Genomic DNA, 22660 nt, shown 5'->3' on the forward strand with positions numbered 1-22660 from the left:
CAGCCACGTTGGAGCTATTTGTGGCTCTGCTGCTTCTGATTTGGGAAGGGAGTTCTATTTCTGGAAATGTGGTCAGTAGCAGCAGAGTGGTGAATTCAGGCTCCTCTCTGAGCACTGTGTAAACAGCTCTGAGCTACCATTGCAGTTTGCAGAGATGCTTGTTTCCATGTAAATGTTTTGTGGGACTGTTCTATCTGAGTCTCTCGTGCAGTTTCTGTTCAGGAGTGAACGTCTGTCGAGTGAGGAGTTTTGATTTATTGTTCTGAAATGCAGTCCTGAAGTTGTGGTGAATGTAAAATTCCTGTTAGCACTAAGAGGAGCTGTTTGCATCTGCATGAGTAGCAGTATAAACACAGATGTTGGTGTTGCCTGCAATAACAGTTATTTTATAATTCCCTAATTTTAAACAACTGTCCAGCCTCAGCCTTCTCTTCACTCCCATGCTGAGCTTCCTAGCTCTTTAGTCACTCTGCATTTCGTGTTCTGGACAGGTAATATCTGTGATTAAGTGTTGTTCCTGCTTGCCTGCAGCACGTCTGTATTGTGAAATAAATCCTTTCACTCTTGCAAGTGTCAAGGGAAGTGTCTGTTTGGCACTGCTGAACGTCTGACCCAGTGCTGGGAAGCATTAGGAAAGTTTTCTGTTCCGTGGAGCCTGTAAATTTATGGGCTCAGACAATGGTTTCTATATCCCCCACTCCACAGTGGGAGTGAATAAAAGCCTTTTTAGAGGAGCAGGAATTGCCCACGAGGAGGTTAGCTATTTTGGGAAAGCCAGGGCATGTTTTTTGTGAGCATGAATGGATCCTCCTGAGCATGTTTGTGTTCCTGAGAGTCGGTGGGTGCCGTTTCTCTCTGCCCTCTGCCAAGAGAAGCTCCTTTGTGTCTGTGTCAGATACTTACCCTTCCCATATTTAATGTCTCTTTTAGCATGGAAACATGACAACCTTTTTTGAGCTCATGCACAGCATTTCTTAGCTGGTGGGAGACAAGTTTCAAGTTAGGCACGAGCAAGTAATACTCATTTTGCATCCAAGAGTTGTCGTTCCACGAAGCCATGGATTCAACTGAAGTGTCAGACGTTGTTTTCTTGTTAAGGGGGAAGGGAAACTGTACCTAGTTGAGTTAAATGTGTGGTGTGAAGGAGCTAATGGTGCCTGCTCTGTGTTGCAGTGCTGGGAGAGGGCCTGGCCAAGGGAGATGGACCTTTCCGTGCAGTGCTCTGCTGCATGCACCTCAAAGGGAAGCTGCAAATTGTCTCTAATGTTCTTTCCAAATCACTGATGGGTGAATCACTGGTAAGTGGGTTTGCTGCATCTACATAATTCAGAAAACAGTTTTGTCTTTCCTTTTTTGAAAACTGTGTTTAATAACAAACTTCTGAACATATGTTTGACTGGCAGGTTGCAACGGGAATGGTTTGTGTGGAGAAGAGAAATGTGTGGGCACACAGATGTCACCAGGGTGCCAGGTTGTTGCAGTCCCAGTGCTGCAGAGTTGTTAGGATTTGGAAAAGTTTTCTCATTGTTGGCACCGAATCCTCAGGGAATGCAAAATAAATTTGTGCAGTCGATGAGAATAATCTCAATCTCAAACTTTTGCTTACTTTTTGTAAGTTGCCCCTGAGCCTGTTTTATATTGTCTTCAGGAACAACTTTAGCTGTTTAAAACAGGAAAAAATATTGCTAGGACTTTTAAATAAATAGCCAATGCTAAGCTGTAAGACAACATGAAAAGCTTTTCAGGAAAAAAATAAAGCTTTGCATTTCAGGAGGAAGATAAAGATTTGAGTTCAAAGCTTCTATTTTATCCTTGAACTGTTAAAACTTATAAAGATGCTTTTAACCCCAGACATGTAAGTAATGTGACTACTCATATGGGGAAAATCAGGGATGTGTCTAAGTCTCTAAAGGACAGTGTCCTTTTTATTTCTGTAATCCAGATGGAGTAGCATGAAATCCCAGGCAGGTCATCACCCTGAGCTGCTGGTCTTGCTGTGGTCCACAAAATCATTCCCCAGTGTGCAGCAAACAGTAATTACACACTCAGAGACACTGATTGTTGCTGGCAGAGCTGCACAACCCTAGTGCTCTGTGGTGTTCCACAAATCCAGCACACAAACTCGCAGAACTTTTTGCTATTTATACATTCAGCAAACAAAGACATTCATGTTCATTGGCTACAGGTTACATAGTTCTCTTGTTCTCTTTCTGTCTTTTGCTTAATGATTCTCTAGTTTCTCATGCTAATTAGTCCTCATGCTCAGTCCTCCTCTTCTTGTGGGCTGGTGGTTTCTGGAGTTGGTGGCCGTGAGTCTGTGGCTCGGATCTGTCCCTGTGGAATTGCCTGTTACCCAGTCAGAGCTGATTCAGCTCAGTTGCTGAGTTGTCTTTATTAGTTTCTCCCTTATCTTGGGAGTTCTGCCAAGTGTCCTTGTGGGCTGTGAATTCTGTGTTCTCAATGTCCACTGTCAGTGGTACATCCTCCCCCCAAGCTTTGTTTGCCTCCCCCTAGGTGTGGGATCATCGAAGCATGTCAAGCTCCAACCCTTAACAAGGCAATTCTACCAACCAGGAGTTTGTCTTTCTAACTCCTGGACAGCAGGTAGAGCTTGTTAGCTGCTCTCTGTTCCAAGGGTTAAATCTCCTTGCTTGTTGATTAGGCTTGAAGGCATACAAAGATCAAACATCAGAGGACATCCTCTCTTAAGGAAAGTTTTAAGGATTCCACACTGTTGCAAAATGTGGTAAACCCAGAAACATGGGCAGAGCACAAGGAACAGCTCTGGTCAGGCCAAGAGGAATGTGTCAGTGACATCAGGGACTGTTGCAGGAGAACCTATTACCTTGAAATTGGATCAGTCTCCTGTATCTTGGTGCTTAACTGAATCAGTAGGTTGTTTTGGGAGAGAGTTCTGTTTGTCTGTCTGGTGTATATCCTGACTTCCTTCCCCCCTGCCAGTGGCTATTTTTACATTGTTTAGCTGGTGTTTTCTGCTGAAAAAATGGTTCATTGAAAAGTTCCTGGTGAGGCTGAAGGAAACTTGCCTTCAGGAGAAGTTAGTAAAATTGCCTTATTGCAGGGAATGCAGAGTGCCCTGTTCAGAGCTGTTGTTGTGCAAATAAAGGTAGCTTTGTACAGAGTTCCAGAGTGTCATCCCAAAGCTGAGTTTGAGAGGTTTTTACAAGCTTTAGGTTGTTAGACACAGTTGTTTTCAGTAGAAATATTAAAATCAGCAGCTGATCTACTGACTCGTGCCATTGTCTGAGAGAAGAAATGAAACAAAGTCTTGGAATGGATTTATTGAAGAGTTGGAATCCATCCAGTTTCCTCCCCAGCGAGTTAAGAGAGTGATTCTTGGTAACATTTCTGTGCTCTAATACATTTGAGCTCAACAGGTTCAATTTGCAGCCTGATGCTGAAGAAGGGAAAAATCATCCTTAAAAAAAAGCCTAAGTGTGAGAATTGTTAAGTGTGTAAGTTTTCAGCAAAGAGTAATTTCAGCTGCTCAGTAGCACAGTCAAAACCTGGAGAAGCCTATTAAATGTAGTAGCACTTAATTAAATTTCTGCAGGAGATTATTGAAATAAACCCCCCAGGTCTGAGTTCCTTTAATCAAAGCTGTGATTTACCTGAGTGTGAAATTGTTGCACTTAGCTATGTATTTCAGATAAGTTCAAGTTTGAAAGATTTTTACTTCAGATGTGCTTGAATATGAAGTTATTTTTAGTTACATGGCCAACCTTTGCTTTTTAGTGAAAACTCCAAAAACTACACAGACTGCATCAGAGGAGAAAGAGTTATGAAACTGTCAAATTGGCAATCTGTAAAGTAGATCCTTAAGAAGAAATTAATCAATCACTGCTACAGCAGTGAAGGGTTACTGTATTAATTCTTTACAGCTGAAGGGTTTCAGTAACCACAGTATTAATTTTTTTCCCCAGAAGTTGTTCAGTGCTTTCCTGCACTGTCCTGTATTGAGACTTGCTGTAAGTCTAGTGCTGGTTTTGGCCAGTGTAGAATTCCCTTTTTCGCCATAATATTTGCTCAGTGTTATGTAGTATTTCATTTAAAAATGGTGAGTTCTAAGTCAAACTCATTTTTCCTTCTTCCTGTTCTCCTTGTGGGGGAAAATGAACTTAGCTGTGGTGGTTTAATGCACGTGAGGGTTTATGTGTTCAATAATTGCTATTCCTTCTCCCTCCAGAACGGGATGGTAACTAAAGATCTGACACGACTGAGAACACTTCTTGCTGAAACAGAGGTAATAATGAGCATATTGTTGGGCAGGCAATGAGCAGCACCTGGGGCAGCTGAGGGGTTGGGTCCATGTGCAGGAGATCCAGGCTCACTGCACATACTGGGTCAAACTTCATGGTTTCCATTGCTCTGTTGGTCCTTCCCCACCTGCCTCTTCAGGGTCCTTTCATCACACTCATGCAGGACGTGTGAGATGACAGAGAACAACACTAATAGGTTGTCAGCTCTCTTGAAGCAGCAAGTAGAAAGAATTCAGAGCATTTAGATCTCCCTTGTTTATTTATTTATTGCATTTTTCTCTGTTGGAAATGATTCCAAAGTCATAAATGTGAGTTAAGAAATTATTTAACAATATAAATACCCTCTCAGTCACCTTTTTTTGTTGGTTTAGAGGTCAAACTGTCATGTCAATTGATGAAATTCCCCTTTGATTTTTTTCCTATGCTTTGTCATTGGTTTGGGATTTATTTTTCATGTAGAGTCGAAGCTGAAAGACTTATCAATGCAGTTTAGACTTTTGGCCTTTTAAGCACTTCCTGCAGCCCACACTAAATTGATCACAGTGTGGAATTTGGTCTTGTAAAAGTCTCTAAAATTTGCTTCTAACACTGAGTGGACTTGGTGTTCCTGTCAGAATCCTAGTTATCATCAGAATTCCTGTTATCAGTGGCTGCAAAAAGGTTTTTAGGGTAATAGGAATTCTTCTCTGGGACTGGAAGTGATTTCAGACTTCTGATTGATATTTTTATATTGGTTGTGCTAAAACCCATTCTGACAGCAGTTATTGCTGATGAGATTGTTTCATGTTCTTTGTAACCATGGGCTTTTTTATACCATTGTAGGCAGCTGGTAAAGTACCATCAGGATACCATGTAGAAGATTTAGAAGAAGGTATGTAACTCAATTTTCAAGCTGTTTCATTTTGCAGTGAGAAGTATCGGGTTCTGCTGAATCCTCAGACCTGCACAGTAGGCCAAAAACAAGGCAGAGGCTTGACTGTCCTGGAGAGCCCCAAGGACTGAGGTGGAATTGCCTCATCTCTGACTGAATTTGGAGGCAGAAGTCTGTGCTCACTGATCAGAGAGCTGTGCCAGAGCCTGCCCTGTCCTGCAGGTTGTTTGAGACTTGCCTTGCTCTGAATGAAGCTGTGAGGGATTGAAATAATTTTTGGTGGAATAATTTTGCTTGTGTAGTGTCTGAGTGAGGAGCATTTGGTGGTGGAAGAGTAACCCAGGGTGTCTCCTCAGGGTCCCGGGATGGCTGGCAGTTCCGCCCTCCTCCCCGTGGCGTCACCAGCAGTGAGGAGTACACACTGTGTAAAAGGTAAACTCTGCTTTTATCAGCATTCTCCAAGGGATCAGCATGTCTCCTCTTCTCTTCAGCTGCTGACAAAATGATTGAGAGGTCAGGCAAATGAGGGGACCTGTCAGCACAGGAGTTGATCTGTTCACAGATTTTCGGGAGGGTCAGTTTATCCAGAAGCACTTCAGATTATCCAGTGCAATCACTAACTGCATGATCATAGGGCAGTGGTTGGAGGAGCATTTTTAGTGGCAGGTCAGCATCTGTCTTTGTCCCCCACCTTTTCTAATTTGGGTCACTCAGAGGTGGGAGCAGAGTGAGCAGGCCAAGGCACAGCGAGCTATGTTTGGCTGCAGCCTGCAGGTAAATAGGCTTTGTTGGAAGATGGGCTTTGTCTTCAGAGGAAAGGAAGAATTTCTCCCAGATCTCATTATTTCTCTTTTGCACTGGCTCAAACACACAGAGAAGATCCAATGGCTTGTTTGGAGTTTCTCCTCCTTGTCTTTTCCAGTCAATATTGCCATTAGTTTGTGTTGTTAGGTGTCGTTGGTTACATAAAACTGTACTAATATATATGGGCAGGAACCATCATTATGCACTTGATCCTGCCATTTATGTAACTCATGCAAATGAATTATTTTCAAACCATGAGCAGCACTCTGACCTGCTTTTTAATGACATGCCTGAATCACTGAGTTTGAGCTACTTTTGGCAATATTTTCTATAGATGTTAAACCTTGGCAGCTCTTTTTGACTCTTACCATATCTGGTGCTTACTCAGCAGTTTTATAAAGCAGAGATTTACAATCTTTAGCTGTTGAGTAACATCTGTACCATATTTCCAAGCAGTGCTGTGAGACACGTTCCCACTAAAGCTGTGATTGGCTTTATGCTCCCTGTTAACCCTTGCAGTGAGCAGGATGTGCCTTACTCAGCAAATCCACATAACAGTGTCATTCTGACCATGGGCTGAAGATTTTTGTTCCTTATGAGGAGGCAGTTACAGGTACTGGATGTGAATTTCTGAAGCTCTGCTTTATTTCTCCCCTGTGTGCCATAGAGCAGTAGGAGTGCAGCATATTTATTCTAGATAATGAAGCTGTGGAATTGCAGGAGGTATTAAATAAGAAAGTAAAGATGAGGGGGGGAAAAAGTGTCTGTTAAAAATATATACCATGAGAACTTGGAAAACCTGTATCATGATGACAAATTTTAAAGTAATATGCTTACCTGTTAAATAAGGGAAAGGGAAACACTTGATTTTAAATCTGCTCTGTAGCTAATAAGACCAGGTCAGCGATTTTTTTATGCCTGCACTCCATTTACTCTGGGCCATGAAATTATACTTGCAGTGGTGAACTGGAAAATTTACAGTAAAAATACTGAAATTGGCTGCCAAGAAAAATATTTTGCTTTCACATATATTAAGGAAAGCAGCCTGAGAAAGCCTCTAGTAACATGTTGTTACATATCATGCTTGTTTTATTTACAATTTGAGCATGCAAACTTTCAAATACATTTCTGAAAGAACAAATGAGTGCTCAATCAGTTGATAACCACTGATACCAGCGTGGCCTAGATATGGTGTTACTTGGTTTTGTGTCTCAGAGCTCTCATGCTGATGTCAGGTTACCTTACCTAACACGTGTCCTGGGGGCAGGTTGTCCAGTCCTTGCTCCCTCTCTGCTGTCCCCACCAGTGACATGGGGTCCTGGCTTGGTTAGTGGAGCCTTGGTGCATCTTTTCTCTTCTACAGGAGCTCATCACTGCAGGAAGAGATTCTTAGTATAAGTATATTCAGAGGTAGACTTGAAATTCAAATATAGTGATGTTTACAGAGTTTCTATTAACTTAATACCCTGACAGAGATCACCCTGCCTGGCTTTATTTATAATAAATGTGATGCTGGCATTAACTTTTTATAGTCTCCCTTTGCAAAACAAACAAACAAACAGAACAGCCTCCTGACCTGGTTTTATTCTGTGTATCCAACCCTTTCTTGGTACTGTCAGAACTTAAACCTCCCTCCCTGTTTCATTTTCATTTTGTCTTCTATTTTGAAGTGCTTCAGTTCTGCAGAATGATGAAGGTGCAGCTCTTGCCTTGTGCTTTATAATTTTAATGCAAAGTTGAGTTATAAAAACAGTTCCCAGGTTATACAGATGTTTGCCCAGACTTGCAGTAAAGCCTGAGAACTAGGATGTCTGAATGGTATGAACATTTAGAGTGTCATTAATTCGATGCATCAGCACATGCCACTGAATGGAAGATGTATTTCCTTAACAAATTCTTAATGTCTGCAAAAGTAGATCCTTTTAGACTGCTACACCCTTGCCAAAGAAGAGGATTAAACCTTCTCCTTGAGAGCTGATTTCTGTGTAGGTGTATTAGTAGAAAGGACCATGTGATGTCACTGTTGCTCCAGGAAAAACTGCTGAATGAGTATTTATCAGCTAATGACAGTCACTGGAAGAAATTATGCTGCATCTTTGCATTGCCCCTGATTAACAGGGGCTTTATGCATATTAATACAGTGCCTAGTCATTTCAGGGATGGTCTGTGATCTCCTTGTGCTAATTGCTGTACAAACACTTGATTCCTTTTTCTTTGAAGCTGGAAGTTTCTTAAGACTTCTGTCCCTCTGTTTCTAAGAAGTTTGATATACTTTTCTGGGCTTTGCAGTAAGAGAAGCTGCTGCCTCTCTTAGAAAATGCTGCATACATATCCAAATTAGCTCCCATGGCCTGAGCTGCCTTTAGCTCAGTGAGAGAGACTCCGTGTCCTTCTGGCTCGACAAGTGGAATCTCAATACTTTTCTTTTCTTAAATGGAGATGGAAAAGTTCAAGGCATAATGATTTTTCCTATTTTATGTAGATTTTTAGAGCAGGGGATCTGCAGGTATGGTGCCCAGTGTACTTCAGCACATTCCCAGGAGGAGCTGACAGAGTGGCAGAAACGTTACGCGTCGCGCCTGATCAGGCTGAAACAGCAGAAGGAAAACAAGCAGTGTTCAGGCAGTTACATGGAAACCTTGATTGAGAAATGGATGAACTCGTTATCTCCTGAGAAAGTGGTAAGGAAAACATAACTGCTTCCCTGTGTGCTCCTCTTTAAAACTAACACATGAGCCTGGTTTTGGCCCTTACTATCAGAGCTGGTCGAATTGCCTCTCACCAAGAAATTGTCCAAGTAATTCTCTTCCCTATATAAGTACCAGAGACTTAGGCTGATCTGTGGGTTAATTACAGCTGCTCCTTTTGCATATTTACTCTGCCAGTGCAGGATGGGTCAGCCAAGCCCGAGAGGGTTGTTCCTTTTCCTTGACTAGGTGACAGGACTTTTTAAAGTCAACAACTGGTGAAGCTTTCTTGACTTAGTGCAGGATCCTCCTGTTTGTGTGTGGCTCCTTGTCCTTGCCTGCAGCTGCAGCCACTTGTGTGAACAGCCAATCCCCCAAGTGGTCCAAAGAGCCTGAATACCAAGGAGTGTGGGATATGGATACAATCAAACTCAGCAGCTCTTTGGGATTCTAAGGAATGTTTTTTGTGGCATTCAACCAGCTCTACTTACCACTGACCCTAAGGAGTTTTCAGTCCATCTATTGTTGATTAAAATCTGGGAAAAGTGGACCTTGTGCAGAAAGCATTGGTGAGCAGAAAGGCTGATGCTAGTTCCCTGGTGGCTCGAGTAGTCCCATTGGTGTCAGTGAGGTTTAGGCTCTTCTGGGCCTCATTGCATCACAGATCCTTCTTCCCAGCTGCAGTCTTGTTCTGCTCTAAACATTTACAGTCAAGTTGGTTATTGAAAATCAAGCCCTGTGGTTGATTGTCCTTAAATGGTTATATTCTTCCCTCACACAGTGTGATCCAGTAGATTTGGCTTACTTGTCTCTCTGAATTAGCACATATTGCCATTAAGTCCTACGCAGGACTTGCATCATTCCTGCACAGTCTAGGAAACCCTTCTTTCCACTTTCTGCTAAAAAATAACTTTTCCTAAATGTTTGTGTTTTGATATTGCCTATAAAAGTTTAATGTTGTCTTCTTTTTCTTTTAATCTAGCTTAGTGAATGTGTGGAAGGAGTGAGAGTAGAACACAGTCCTGAGCTGTCGGTAACTGTCACCACCAAAAAGTCTCATCAGACATGGACATTTGCTCTCACGTGTAAGGTAGGACTACTTGGCTTTTGGAAGTGAGTCACTAATAAAGACAATGCAGCCCATAACCTTTTGCAATTAAGATTTTAATTGCATCATTCTTCAAATAGAGAAACTCCCAAGCACCATCTCTCTCTCTTTTCCCAGCAGCTCTGGTGATTCTGTATCAGATTTCTGGAAATCAGGCTCTGAGAAGTTGAGAGTTCTTATAAGCTCTCCTTCTCTGGTTGCAAATGAAGATGTTCCTGAAGTAACTCCAGTGTTTGAACCTTTGTCTTGTAGCCTGCAAGAATGCTGTACCGAGTGGCTTTGCTGTACGATGCCCATCGGCCACACTTCAGTATCGTTGCAATATCTGCTGGGGACAGCACTACCCAGGTGTCCCAAGAAGTTCCAGAAAACTGTCAGGAATGGATAGGAGGAAAGATGGTCCAGAATGGAATAGATCATTATATATACAAAGTCAGTATAGCCTTTAACACGGAAATCTTTGGGACTTTTCGCCAGACTGTGGTGTTTGACTTTGGATTAGAACCAGTTCTCATGCAACGAGTGATGATTGATGCTGCTTCCACGGAAGGTAACGTATGGAAACTTCCTCTTTGGAATAGTGGAAATCTTTCATGCCATCTCTGTCCCTTCCACAGTTCTGGGCAGATCAGAATGTCAAGTACCAGAATGTCAGATAGAGCACAGGTCACATACAGAATGTCAAATACAGTATGAGGCACATGTCTGGTCTTGTGTGTTATATTTATCATATGTATGAATGTAAAGAGTGGACAGAAGCTCTAGAGGGTCTAAATAAGGCAGATAATTGCAATATGACTTACTCTGTGTCAGGATATGGCTCCAAAATACTGTCACAATGCTGGGAATTTCTAGTTTGGTGTGTGTCCGAAGACAGCACTGCAAGTTCTGCCTTTATAAAAATATGTTTGTTTGTGTAATCATTCTTATATTGATGAAAACATGACACATGTAGGAACAGGTCAGTATTGAGAGGATGTGTTTCTGTAGAAGAATATACCAGGTAATTAATTCAGTAATTAAAATAGACTATCAGAAGTTGGTTATGTTGTTTTTTTCCCCTTGCAGTGTGTGACTAGGATTTTCAAAAACAAGAGGCAAAGTATTGGCTGTTGACATGAATTCTGAAAATGTAAAGAAAGTGTAGCTGTATCTGTGTGTTCAGGTTAAAAATTAACTACAAGTTACTGTCAGGGTTGTAATCTGTTTACGAAACTGCTCTGCATGTCTCAGTCCAAACCTGAGAAACTGAAAGGTGTTCCAAGAGGTGCAAAAAAGGAGGAATCTCTTTGCTTTAAGGTTTAAGAGAGCTGAATATAGGTCACTGTGTCACTTGGCAGCAAGCCAGGGGGTGGGATGTAGTATGGTAATTTCGTGTGAGAATTTGAGAGACAAACACCAAAGAAATAAATCGCAGCACTGGGATTTAAGCTGAAAGAAGAGGAAAAGGGATGAAGGTGAAGCTGAGAAAACAGCAGTTTTCTATTCCTGGCCTTTATCTTCATCTTATAGATTAACATTTGCAGCATTAACAGAAAGAAACTGTAAATACCAAATACCAAAGATCATGAACTGATCTTTGCAGATGACCCAAGTGCTTGTAGCCAGGAGCAGGAGGCTGTGCATGCTGTAGTGTCTGGGGAAGCAGAGGAGATTGCACTGCCAGTGAGAAGCTGCTCACAAACAAGGCCATGGTCTTTTCAGGAGCTGTTCCATGATTCCGTGTAGCCATGTGGGTAATCCCAGCTGACAACCTTCCTGGGACACTGAGCTGTGGAGAACAGTCAGGGGAACCAAGCCATAACTTCTGTGCAAAGTCAGAGTTACTGTCAAACCAGTCTCTGCTCTGGGGCCTTGTTGGATTAAACCAACTACTAACCACAGTGATCCGAGGAAGAGCCAGTCCAATTCCACATGAAGGTGATGGTGGAAGTTGAGACAGCACTAGTTACTGATACTTCCCTTCACATATTGCTTGTTTGAGTGCAGAGAGATAACTGATGTCTTCAAGCAGGTCACTGCACGTGATTATTCAGGGCCCTGTCTAGGCAGGAATGAAAGGTCAGCATTGTGATTATTCAGGGCCCTGTCTAGGTGTCTAGGCAGGAATGAAAGGTCAGCATTGAAGTATTTTTATGGAGGAGCCTCCATTCTACATTCTGAAATCTTTATTTACAGCAGGAAAAGAGAACTAAGGGAAGTTCTGCCCTGGGTGTATGTACAAACTGCTCTTCAAACAAGGGTTGCTGTATGCACCCTCTGTGCCAGGGACTGTCTGTGTCTTCCAGGGAAAGTACTGGGAATCAAGTGGCTCTTTCCAGCAAACAAGGACTCAATCCCAGCATAATTACTGAGCTTTGGAGTCTGAGGTCCATATGAATCTAGGCTTCATACCAGAGACAGCTTCATTTGTGGTGCTGTGATTTCACACACACAAACCACACAAACATGGAGTTTTTCTTGCCACACAGCTGTAGCCACTTGTATGGCTCAGGCCTGAGGGTGTGTTGAAATGTGGCTGCTTAGAGAACTCATGAGGTTAGTGAGTAAGATTAGCCATGTCCTTATAGTCAGAGTCAAGCTGAACTGAGATTTCTTTGGCTCAAACACTGGGGTTTCTTCTTATATAGAATAAAGACAGTCAAGATGATGTTAAGTATTTCATTTGAATTTGAAAATGTGTTTTTTTGCAGATTTTTTCAGCGTTGGTGTGATATCCTGGATACCTATCTTAAGTCTTACTCAGAGATAATACATTAAGATACCATAGCTTGACTATAAATGCCAAATATTTTCAGCTCTGCAATTTAACTGCAGTTCTGTTCACTGATTCACTGTTGTCAGAGTGGTTTTGTGGTGTTCATGGGTGTATTTTGGGTGGCTGCAGACAAGTGCTTGGTCTTTTGTTTCTCATTTAAGCTATGTGGTCCCTGAAATTAGGGAATACTAAAAAACTAGTTTCATTTCTCATGTAATTTTGGGTTAAATTTTTGCCGAGCAAACTACCTTCAGCTATCCAATACAACTTTCTGCACAATGCACATAACAGGATATTGTGGAATTTTCAAAAGGCTTTTGCAGTGTTGCCAATGCAATGATTTCTTGCTGGTTTGCAACTTGTTTTATGACCTTCTAAGTTTTATAATATATATTGTAAGGTTCTTCAATACCTTTATGTTTTTGAAATGAGGAGGCTGCACAAGTGCCATGAGGAGAGGCTGAGTGGGGATGTTCAGCCTGGAGAAGAGGAGGCTCAGGGGAGACCTTCTCACCCTCTGCAACTCCCTGACAGGAGGTTGGAGGGGAGGACACAGACTCAAGCTCTACCAGGGGAGGGTTAGGTTGGGTATCAGGAAGAGATTTTTTACAGAGAGAGTGATCAGGTATTGGAATGTGCTGCCCAGGGAGGTGGTGGATTCACCATCCCTGGAGGTTTTCAAGCTGAGTCTGGATGTGGCACTTAGTGCCATGGTCTAGTAACCACAGTAGGGTTGGACTTGATGATCTTGGAGGTTTTTTCCAACCTGGTTGACTCTATGGTTCTGTGTTGCAGTTAGGTTTGAGAGTGTGTTGCAATGCCAAGTCTTTCAGGGTTGCTTGTGACAGTTAAAATAAAAGTGCTTTCTTTGTCTCTATTGATTCTATTTGCTACCTATGAAATGGTTTGTTTTCTGACACTCTGTGAGGGTCTGTCTGCTCTCTGTGCACAAGCAGGATGGTAAGTACCAGCAGTGAACTTACTACAGCTGTGACAGGCAGAGGAGACTCTTCCCTCTGTTTAGCTCATTGTCTCTGGGATTATTATCTGTGGGTTTTGTTTGGTTGGGCTTTGAAATAAAAGCAAACCACATACAGGTTTGTGCTGACTTCCTTTCCCTGCTGTGTGCCCATGCAGATCTGGAGTACCTGATGCACGCGCGGCAGCAGCTCCTGACCACGGCGAAGCGTTGGGACTCCACCTCCAAGACTATTGTGGAATTTGAGCCTAATGAAACTACTGAATTGGAGAAGAGCCTTCTTACCAGATACCAAATCCCTCTGTCTGCTGACCAGCTATTTACACAATCTGTCCTGGACAAATCACTGACCAAGACCAACTATCAGTCACGGCTGCACGACCTCCTCTACATCGAGGAAATAGCACAGTATAAGGAAGTTAGCAAGTAAGTGATTCCTTTATGCAGCTGTTCCTTGCTGTTCTGTTGAGATGAGGATGGCAACTCTCTTCATTAAACTTTCATGCTTCTTGAAGATACTAAGTCTTCCTGTTTCTTTGGTGTGAGGCTGACTGAGCCTGGGAGTGGTAACTTCTGGTGAAGGTCCTTAGCACTTAGCAAATATAACTTCCTGCTAATTCTTTTACAACACATAGTGTGCACCAGTCTGCGCTTAGAGTTGGAGGCACTTAAGCACTAGTGTAGATTTTTGTTAATGTCAGGACAACATTTATTTTTGTTTCTATTTTTTGTCTGTCTATACAAAAATTATTAATAATAATTGCATTTTTGGTCCGGTGTGAAAGCAACTTATGGCAAAGGGATATATAAAACCTTTTGGTCGAGTTCTGATCTGGGGATGGTGTGGCAGTTGACTTCATTATATTTATTCCCTAAATAACTTGAAACCCAAGTTCTGAATAAAAGTTCCTAATACAAGACACTCAGCACACATTGTTAGGTTTGTTCTGACTTTAGGTATTATGTACACATGACCCAACTGGAGCAGCTGCATGAACCAGTCCAGAGTTAGGAAAAAGTTGTGCAATTCCCATGTACAGATCCTCCCAGGGCACTTTTTATTCTGTGGTTTGATATTTCTGGTTAAATATATTGCCTTCACTCATGTGATGCTAAAGTTTCAAAGTGTTGCACTGCTCAGAATGGAAAGTCAAAAAGACAGAGCTTCCCTTTAGCCTAATTTGATAGCAAAATTAGTTCTATCAGTTACTGAAAGTTCCAAATCAGGAATGTCTTTTTTAAGAGGAAGCGCTGCTGGAGCGACAGAGGTTGAGCTGAATCATCCCTCTAGGACTTGGAAAGAAAATACTATGAGTAGTGTATTTCTAATGCTTCTAAAGCAGGGAAGTGGTTCCATCTCCTTTTTTCTCTCAGATGAAGGGCAGTGTTTGAAGTACTTTTCTTCCTGTCTTTCATCAGTGCTGCACTCTGCTCTGGAGGAATCATGCCTGAATTTTGCTTTCAGCATGCAGAAATACCCTCTGTCACACAGTGATGGTCAGGTTGACTTTGCTAAGGCTTTTTGATTCAAAAGTGGATTTAAAGTAAACATTATGAAATAGGATCGAAACAAACAATATTTTCACATTGAGAATTTCACTCTCATAACTCATAGGAAACCAGTGAGCTGCAAACCTGGAGGAATGAAAGAAAAATAAGTGTGTCCTGTAGGTAACTCTTCCCTTTGGACTGTTTGGTGCAGTGCTAAGTTATTGCTCTTCTTTTTCTGTCTAGCAGATTAATATAAGTAAGTGTTAATAATGTTCTTGAAATCTTCTGTTTTGGTAGTGTTGATGACAGAAATATTCTTTTGATCTCGTAGCTGACCCACTTTATTGCAAGAAGGCTCAAACTAGCACACTTTTGTGCTCCTCTGTGGCTAAGATCACACACTTGGTATTCTCTAGTGGAGTGTCAGGGTTGCAAGGCTGGAAATGGGCTGAGAAATACAAATGCAAGTGGGTTGGAATACTCTGAGGTGGTGCCAGGAGTGAAAGTGGTGCAGTCACACTCTGATGGGTTTGTGGATGCACATTGTGGTAGGTTGTCAACGTGGTCTCTTATGACAACATGAGCAGTTGGGATTGGAGAGTGTTGGGTTTCAGAATGTGGATGATTTCTCCCTTTCTAGGAAAGCAGTTTCTGACTTTGTGTGATCACCTGAGTGGAACTCCTGGAAGGTATTGGATGAAAGTTGCAGTGGCTGCAAAACGTCTTGAGTTCGGTTATAAGGGAGTTAGTTGTGGATAAACTCAGAGCTTTGGTTTTAAGTCAGGTTTATTCTGATATTGGCAGAGGCATTTATAAAACTTACCCCCTGTGAGGACATCACAAAGCAGAGTAAAAAGGGGCCACTGCTGTCTGATTTCCAAATATACATACTGTGAGAAAAAACAAAACAATACTCTGATCTTGATGTTGGTGTTAGAAAGTGTTGCCTTATGTGCACCTGTTGATGTTTTCCTTTCTCTCTTGCACATTCAAAACAAACAGTAAGCAGTTGTTAGTGACTAGAACTTACTGTGTGTTTTCTTGGATGGATATTAGTGTGTGAGGTGACACAGCTCCTTCCCTGCTACCAGAATTACAGAGCAGATTTACCCTCGAGGCTGTGGAAACAGAAAACAGTGTCTTTGATGGACAATAAATTTGCTTTTGTCATGCCTGTGTCTCATTCCTCACTGCACAGCCTGTGTGAGCTCTGCAGGTGTCACTGTCTGAGATGTGCTGACTGTGCTTTTAACAGGGTGGTACATGGGGCTTTGTTCAGCTCGGGTTTATTTGCCTTTGGGGAATCGATTGTTTGCGTTAGTGCTGGATGATTAATGATTTATGAAGTCTTTCTGTAATTTCTGTGGGTTTAAATGTGAACAACAGGCATTAGCACTGCAGCCAGGGTGGGATTTGCAGTGCTTAGCTTCCCTCTCCTGCAAGTGTTTGTTTGTTTGATTTGTATAAGCCTCACAGAAAACCTTATTTTGTCTAAACCTGCAAAGCAAGGCTGAGGAATGGATGAAAGCAGCAACTTCTGACTTTTCAATAGCAAATCCTTAGAGGATTTTGTAGTTCAGGAGTTTGCCAGGAGGTGTCAGCTCACTCAATGGGAATTGCTCAGTTCTCTCCAAACTTTAGATTCCCTTCAGCACAGCAGATTCACTTCAGTCCTACCAACCTGTGCCTTGGCTCAGAAATGCAGCAAGAATGGTTTGCAGCACGTTTTGATAAAGCTGAATTTGAGCTGATACCTATTCAGCAGCACAGGGATCAACTTCTGCAAAGTTTGAACAAAATTAAATTCACTACAGCAAACGGTTGTACCTCAGGAAGAATTCCCAGCTCTTGGTTAGTGTGTTAGATGGTATTATGTCAGATGTCAGTATTTTAAACAGTGATCTGAATGAGTTAGGAGCTGTTTCAGATGGTGCTAAGCTGCTGAGAGCTCCTGTGGAACTGCACTTATATAGAAGAAACCTTGGGTTTTGTTTTGTTTGGGTTTTTTTATTAGTACATGAGGAAATTGGAAGGATTACACTTAATTCCCATGTCCTGCCTGCAGTACATGCTTTTGGGTGATTGCTTTCCCTGTGGCTTGGGCAGTGACCTTTGTGGCTCCTGACAAACCACACAAATCCCTGGGTTAGGTAAGGAAACCTCTCTTGCTGTCTGGGAGTGGAGGAGTGGGAAACTGGGGGAATTAATGCCCATGAGATGTAAAGAAGGAGCTGTTACCACATGGTGGCAAACTTGCAGCTTTTGTACAACATTTGTCATTTGTCAGATAAGAAAAAATAGATTTGATTGGTTTGGTAGATGTTTAATTACCAAGCAAGATGAAATGATGGATTTTATTGCTAAAGGCTTATGATTATTGATAGTCCAGGGCTTAAATGATCATTTACCAGTGTGTTAGCTTAAAACAGGAAGTATAAGAACAGATCCAATAAAACCAGTATGAGTATGGAAAGAATTATAAAAAGATGAGGTATTTTTCCAAGAGATTTTATTTCATTTGTGAAAACCTTTGGCTTTTACTTTTTTCCTGTAGTTCATTGCAAATTTAGGACAAAGTTGCTGATGAGAGAAGAACTGAATGTTGTTACTGTGTCAGACTTTACCCCCCTTTGTTCTTTGTAAAAGCAGGTTGAAGCAATCTGTTTTAAAACACCCCAACACATTAGGAAGGGATTACTGAGTATTGGTGAGAGGTCAATGAAGTGAGCTAATAAATCACATTAATGTGTTCTGCATGTGACTTTTGGCAAAGGGTAACTGCAGAGGATGGATCTGTTCCACCTCTGACTGCAGGAGGAACCTGCTGCTCACAGGAATTCTGGGGATAGATGGGTATAGGGCTGAGCCTGTGATGCCATTCCCTCATTTCAAGTGAAATGGTCTCATTTTAATGCCTACAAATTGATTTCTTTCAAGGCATTTTAATCAATACCTTTGAATTATAGGTGTAATACCATTTGCCTCTTAAGATGGAGATTGTCCTTTGTGGTTTGCAGCCTGGAAGAGAAACTTGGGGTAAACAGGAATCCTACTCTGTCCTTTGCTGCCTCTCTCTCCCTGCAGACCCAGCATAAGCTTACAAACTATTTACATAAAAATTTTTACTGCTTTGGGACATGCATAGCAACTCTCATTCTCCCTAAACTTATTTTAGTGCCAGAAAATCTGGTATTTGTTTCTCTTATCTGGAGGTTCATTTTTTTAAGCTTCATAGATACTGATTCTTTTAAATATATGTTTTATAGGTTATAATCCACAGGAAAATGTGTGACTATTCAACAGCTCCATACTTGGGAAGAGCCAGTTTGACTATCCTTCTTTATGTTTAGCAGTTAGACATTGAAGATATAAAGTGATGCATTAAAAAAGGTTCAGTGTGAATGCTGAAATTTCAGAATCCAGGAGCATTTCTGTGCACTGACTCACTACTTTCTTACTTAGGTTCAACATAAAAGTGCAATTGCAGATTGTAGCAAGCTTCATGCTGACTGGTGTGTCTGGAGGTGCAAAGTATGCCCAGAATGGACAACTTTTTGGCCGCTTTAAGCTCACTGAGACACTCTCAGAAGACACTTTGGCTGGACGGCTCGTGATGACCAAAGTCAACGCTGTTTATTTATTGCCTGTCACTAAAGAGAAGTCAGCACAGACCCAAGGAACCAAAGAGAAGGTTTATGAAGCAGCTATTGAGGAGAAAACAAAGGATTATATCTTCTTGAGGGTATCCAGGGAATGCTGCGAAGAGCTTAATCTTCGGGCAGATTGTGAAATGCAGGTAGGTCTGAGGGGAGGTGGGTTTGGTATGGAGCTCTCTGCCTTGTGTTTGTTTTGGCTCTGTGATTGATCTTGTGACCAAACAGAAATAACCTCACGCTAAGGTGGCTGGAATTGCCTGGAACAAACCCATTTCCACCAAAGGATTCTCTCCTCTCATTGATTTTGTCGTGGGGAAACATATGCAAGAATCTTAATGTCTTCATTTAACATGGATAATTGGTCTGGGAAGACTTCTGTTCTTCTGGGCTCTTGGTTTTGTGTTTGTTTTCTTAAAACAATAATTAAACTCCCTAATTGATTCTATTGGAAACTCCACTGGAATGCAGAATGAGCTGAGGCTTCAGAACTGGCTAATTTTTCCTTGAGTGTCTTATAAATCTTGGCCTGAGGCAGCAAATCTATTCTGCATTAAAAATTGGGTCCTAAAGTTGTTTGTAAAATCATTTAGTGCTTCATACATATATCAGTGAACTGGTGGTCAAATTCCTAAAGCATTACCTATATTTGAATGAATTTTAATTGAGAGGCTTTTTTTTTTTCTGGTGAATTAATTTATTTCTGATTTTTCACTGAAGATTTGGAAATGGATCCTCAGGTTAGAATTGAGGAGATGGTGATTTGGCTGTATAGAATTTTTGTTAGAGATGCTGGAGCTTTTGCTGTTCTCTTCAGCAGAGTTAGTAATCCCTCTGTGATTCTTAAACATTGACAAAACTACTTTGATTTCTGTGGGTTTGGATAAGTTAGGTGATTTCCTTCTTTTCCTCTTCTAATAATTCATCTTGGAAACTTCCTGATCCCTTGTTTACCTGCTGCTCTTAACTGTGCTAAGCTCACAATTGTGCTGTTACCCAGTGCACCATTCATGCAGGTGGGATGGAGTGAACTGCTGCTTTAAACTCCCGTGGCTGCTGCCACTGCTTTATTTTTGGAGTGATTCCTCTGTTCTCTGTCCTCTTCTGTGAACCTGGCAATGGATTCCCTTCCTTTCCCACTGTTTTCATATTGTGGAGTGTGTATTAAAGCAGGTTACATTCCTCTCTGTCACAGATGGCCTCATTCAGTACTCTGCAGCAGCAAATAGAACTGTTTGATTGCATCCAGGCAGCACTGAAACCAAACCAAATCCCAAGCTGTTAGAGAAGGTGGTGAATGCAGGTAGATAAGATGAGGTATTTGATGCCAGGCACCTTGCTTGGTGCTCCCAGAAGGGGCTATTAGAGTGTCACCCAGATGAGCATCACAATTTTTCTGCATTTAAATTACCATTGTTAGAATGTGTGCTCTTTTGTCAGCCTTGGGTCTGTCTGAGCACAGATATTTTCCCCATATAGATCAGCCACGAGTTTGGGCCCATTTGCCTTTTGAGTGTCAGTGTTTTCCAAACACCTGCAGGATGTGGCTGGGGGAAAATCAGGGTAGGGATGGGTAGGACAGAGCTTTGGAGGGAGCTCGAGGTGCCCCTCGGGCAGGATGAGCTGTGCTGTCACTGCTGACAAGTGCTGAACCTTCCTGCTTGGAGGAGCAGCTGTGGACTGAGGTGGTGGATGGCAAAACCTCCACGGTGGAGCAGTGAGGGAAAAGAATTCTTAAACATTCATGTGTCCTATTTAACCAAAAGTTTTCCTAGCAGTTGCAATCACTTTAGTGAACCCCAAGCTCAACGTTGTCAGATTTGTTACTGCCCTTGTCTTCAGAGTCGTGGTTGTACATCTCGCTGCAAAATGTGAGAGTCAAGATGAATATTTAATGTTTTTCTCTCTGCTACAGACAGAAAGTTACTGGCTGCATTCTGCAGGGATACAAGCAAACAGTGTTTATTTACAGCAAAGCTGGTGTTGGTTTTACATGCTCCATAATGATGTGATCTGTGTAATATTGAAACAGACTAGAAAGAAGAAAATGCTAATTCACAAATCCTTTTGAAGGAGATGATCTGCAAGTCGTCAGCACTGCTGGTGCACAGGAAGGTTTTTGCAGGTGTGATGTCTATGGTGGGAAGTGACTTTGTGAGCAGATAAAGGAGTGTCAGGTACAACAAGTAGTTAAATCTAGAGGGGTAAATTATTGCTCCACAGAAATTCTCCTCCATAGAAAGAAGAAGGTTCATGTGAGGAGTTTATAAGGCTTTTTTCCCCCCCCCCAAGTTTGCTGTTCTGTTTTGATAACCACAGGCATATGATACAACAAATCGGATTTTATTTGTAGTACATCAGGAAAACTTAGTTTAGCTGACAAGGACTCTATTTAAAGTCTTTATATAAGATGTCCAAAAGATAATTACAGAAATACATTCTATTATTGCTTTGTTGAACTTTCTGTTGGTACCAGTAATTATCATGAGATTAAAGTGTGATTAAGTAATAATGGACTAGCAGGGAATCAGTGAGAGCTAGATGAGAAAATGAAAGATCTGGGAGCAGATTGGTGCTTGGGTGAACATCTGAAATGACTGTGGCCCATCTGTAGCATTTCTCTGGATGGTACAGGGTGCTCAGCCTTCAGCTGTGTGATGGTACTGTGGACCAGCTTCAGCTCATCTTTGCTCTCTCTCTCTGGTTTTCTCATCTCTTAATTGGTGGGAGAGAACCAGCCTCTATAGGGTGTGAAAACTCTCCATAAAAATAGGCACAGAGAGACTGTGGCTGTAACTGGTTATTTCCAGGGAAATGAGGGTACTTGGCTCACAGTCCTTGCAAATCTCAGGAAGGGACTGACTTACACTTACTTAATCACAATGGTCATTAGAGTTGTAGCACAATAATGACATAAATACACAGGGACAGCAATGCTTTAAAAAAAACCCCTTTAAATGTGTGTCAGCCACTTGAAGCTCTTCAGCAGCTTTTGGTGGTTTGCTGCTGGTTTATATTTGTGCAAATCTCTGTCAGATTTTGTCCAAAGGCTTCTGTGTCAGTTGTGAATGTGCAGCTCTTTGGCCTAGTGCTCTGATCAGTCATTTGGTTTGGGAGAGATTAATTGCAAATCAGAATACATGTAAATGATAATCTGTGTGAACTTCTTAATGAATTGTTTCCCCAGGAGCTGCTTTTATCCCTTGTTCAAATTTAGATTGTTTTTTTTTCTCTTTACTCTTTTAGTATATCTAAATATCAACCAATTTGACTCTCCATTGTTCAGTTCTGAGTGGAATCAGGAATGTTAACGTGCTCTGCATGTTGTTTCTGGCTTTGTATCAGAGCTTTTGTTGGCAATATCTTTTATTTACTAGCATTAAAACATATGTAATGGAGAGAACAAGAATGTATTGATAAGCAGCTAATAGTTAGAAATTAACTTTTGGAGAGTGCTAATAATTAAACATAAATGACAAGTTCATATTATTCCAAAATATTTGACTAGAAATACTGTTTTGGTTTTATTTTTGCTGGTCACATATCTGATTTATGTCATCTGCTTATCTGTAAAAATTTCTGGCCTGTCATTTTTTTTTGAGGTTATTCTTGCAATAAGACTTTAAAGGTTCTATATGTAAAAATGTGTTTCAGATAATAATATTCCATGAATATAATTGTATGAGTGGTTTTTGTATTAAAAAATAATTGTTTTCCCTTTAATTTTTTTTCCTGAAAGTACATTGGAATCTAATCTTAAAAGTCAAACAATGAAATCACCTTAGAGAAAATTCTCTTATTTATTTCTCTTTGATTCAGTACAAAAAAAATCACAGGTTAATTTTATCACAATCTTTGGATTGAAAGCTGTTTGCTGTTTGCTTCTGAGAGGCAGCAGTCTGCAGCAAGGCAAAAATGTGTCATGCACAGCAATGTCTAATGAGTCTAATTTCTAAATGAATCCTTTTTGTTCACCTCTTCGCTGGTTCATTCATTCTGTTCTCAGGTTGAGCTCCAGTTTCAGCTGAA

The 22660-nt window shown here is 41.3% G+C and overlaps 1 protein-coding gene across 1 annotated transcript in view; it reads left to right on the top strand.

Annotated features, from left to right (window-relative positions):
• HELZ (helicase with zinc finger) overlaps positions 1-22660 on the top strand; it is a gene marked incomplete at its 3' end in the record, with an annotated part of 64103 nt that overhangs the window by 4081 nt on the left and 37362 nt on the right. The window contains 11 exon segments of the mRNA XM_009075395.1: positions 1174-1298; positions 4208-4264; positions 5103-5151; positions 5508-5583; positions 8438-8636; positions 9625-9732; positions 10003-10300; positions 13646-13913; positions 18441-18774; positions 22638-22656; positions 22659-22660. The exon segment at positions 22659-22660 is cut by the window's right edge and continues 104 nt beyond it. Coding sequence (XP_009073643.1) covers positions 1174-1298; positions 4208-4264; positions 5103-5151; positions 5508-5583; positions 8438-8636; positions 9625-9732; positions 10003-10300; positions 13646-13913; positions 18441-18774; positions 22638-22656; positions 22659-22660 — 1535 coding nt within the window.

The sequence above is a fragment of the Acanthisitta chloris genome, unplaced genomic scaffold, assembly GCF_000695815.1.
Source record: "Acanthisitta chloris isolate BGI_N310 unplaced genomic scaffold, ASM69581v1 scaffold18785, whole genome shotgun sequence".
In the NCBI taxonomy this organism is placed as follows: domain Eukaryota; kingdom Metazoa; phylum Chordata; class Aves; order Passeriformes; family Acanthisittidae; genus Acanthisitta; species Acanthisitta chloris.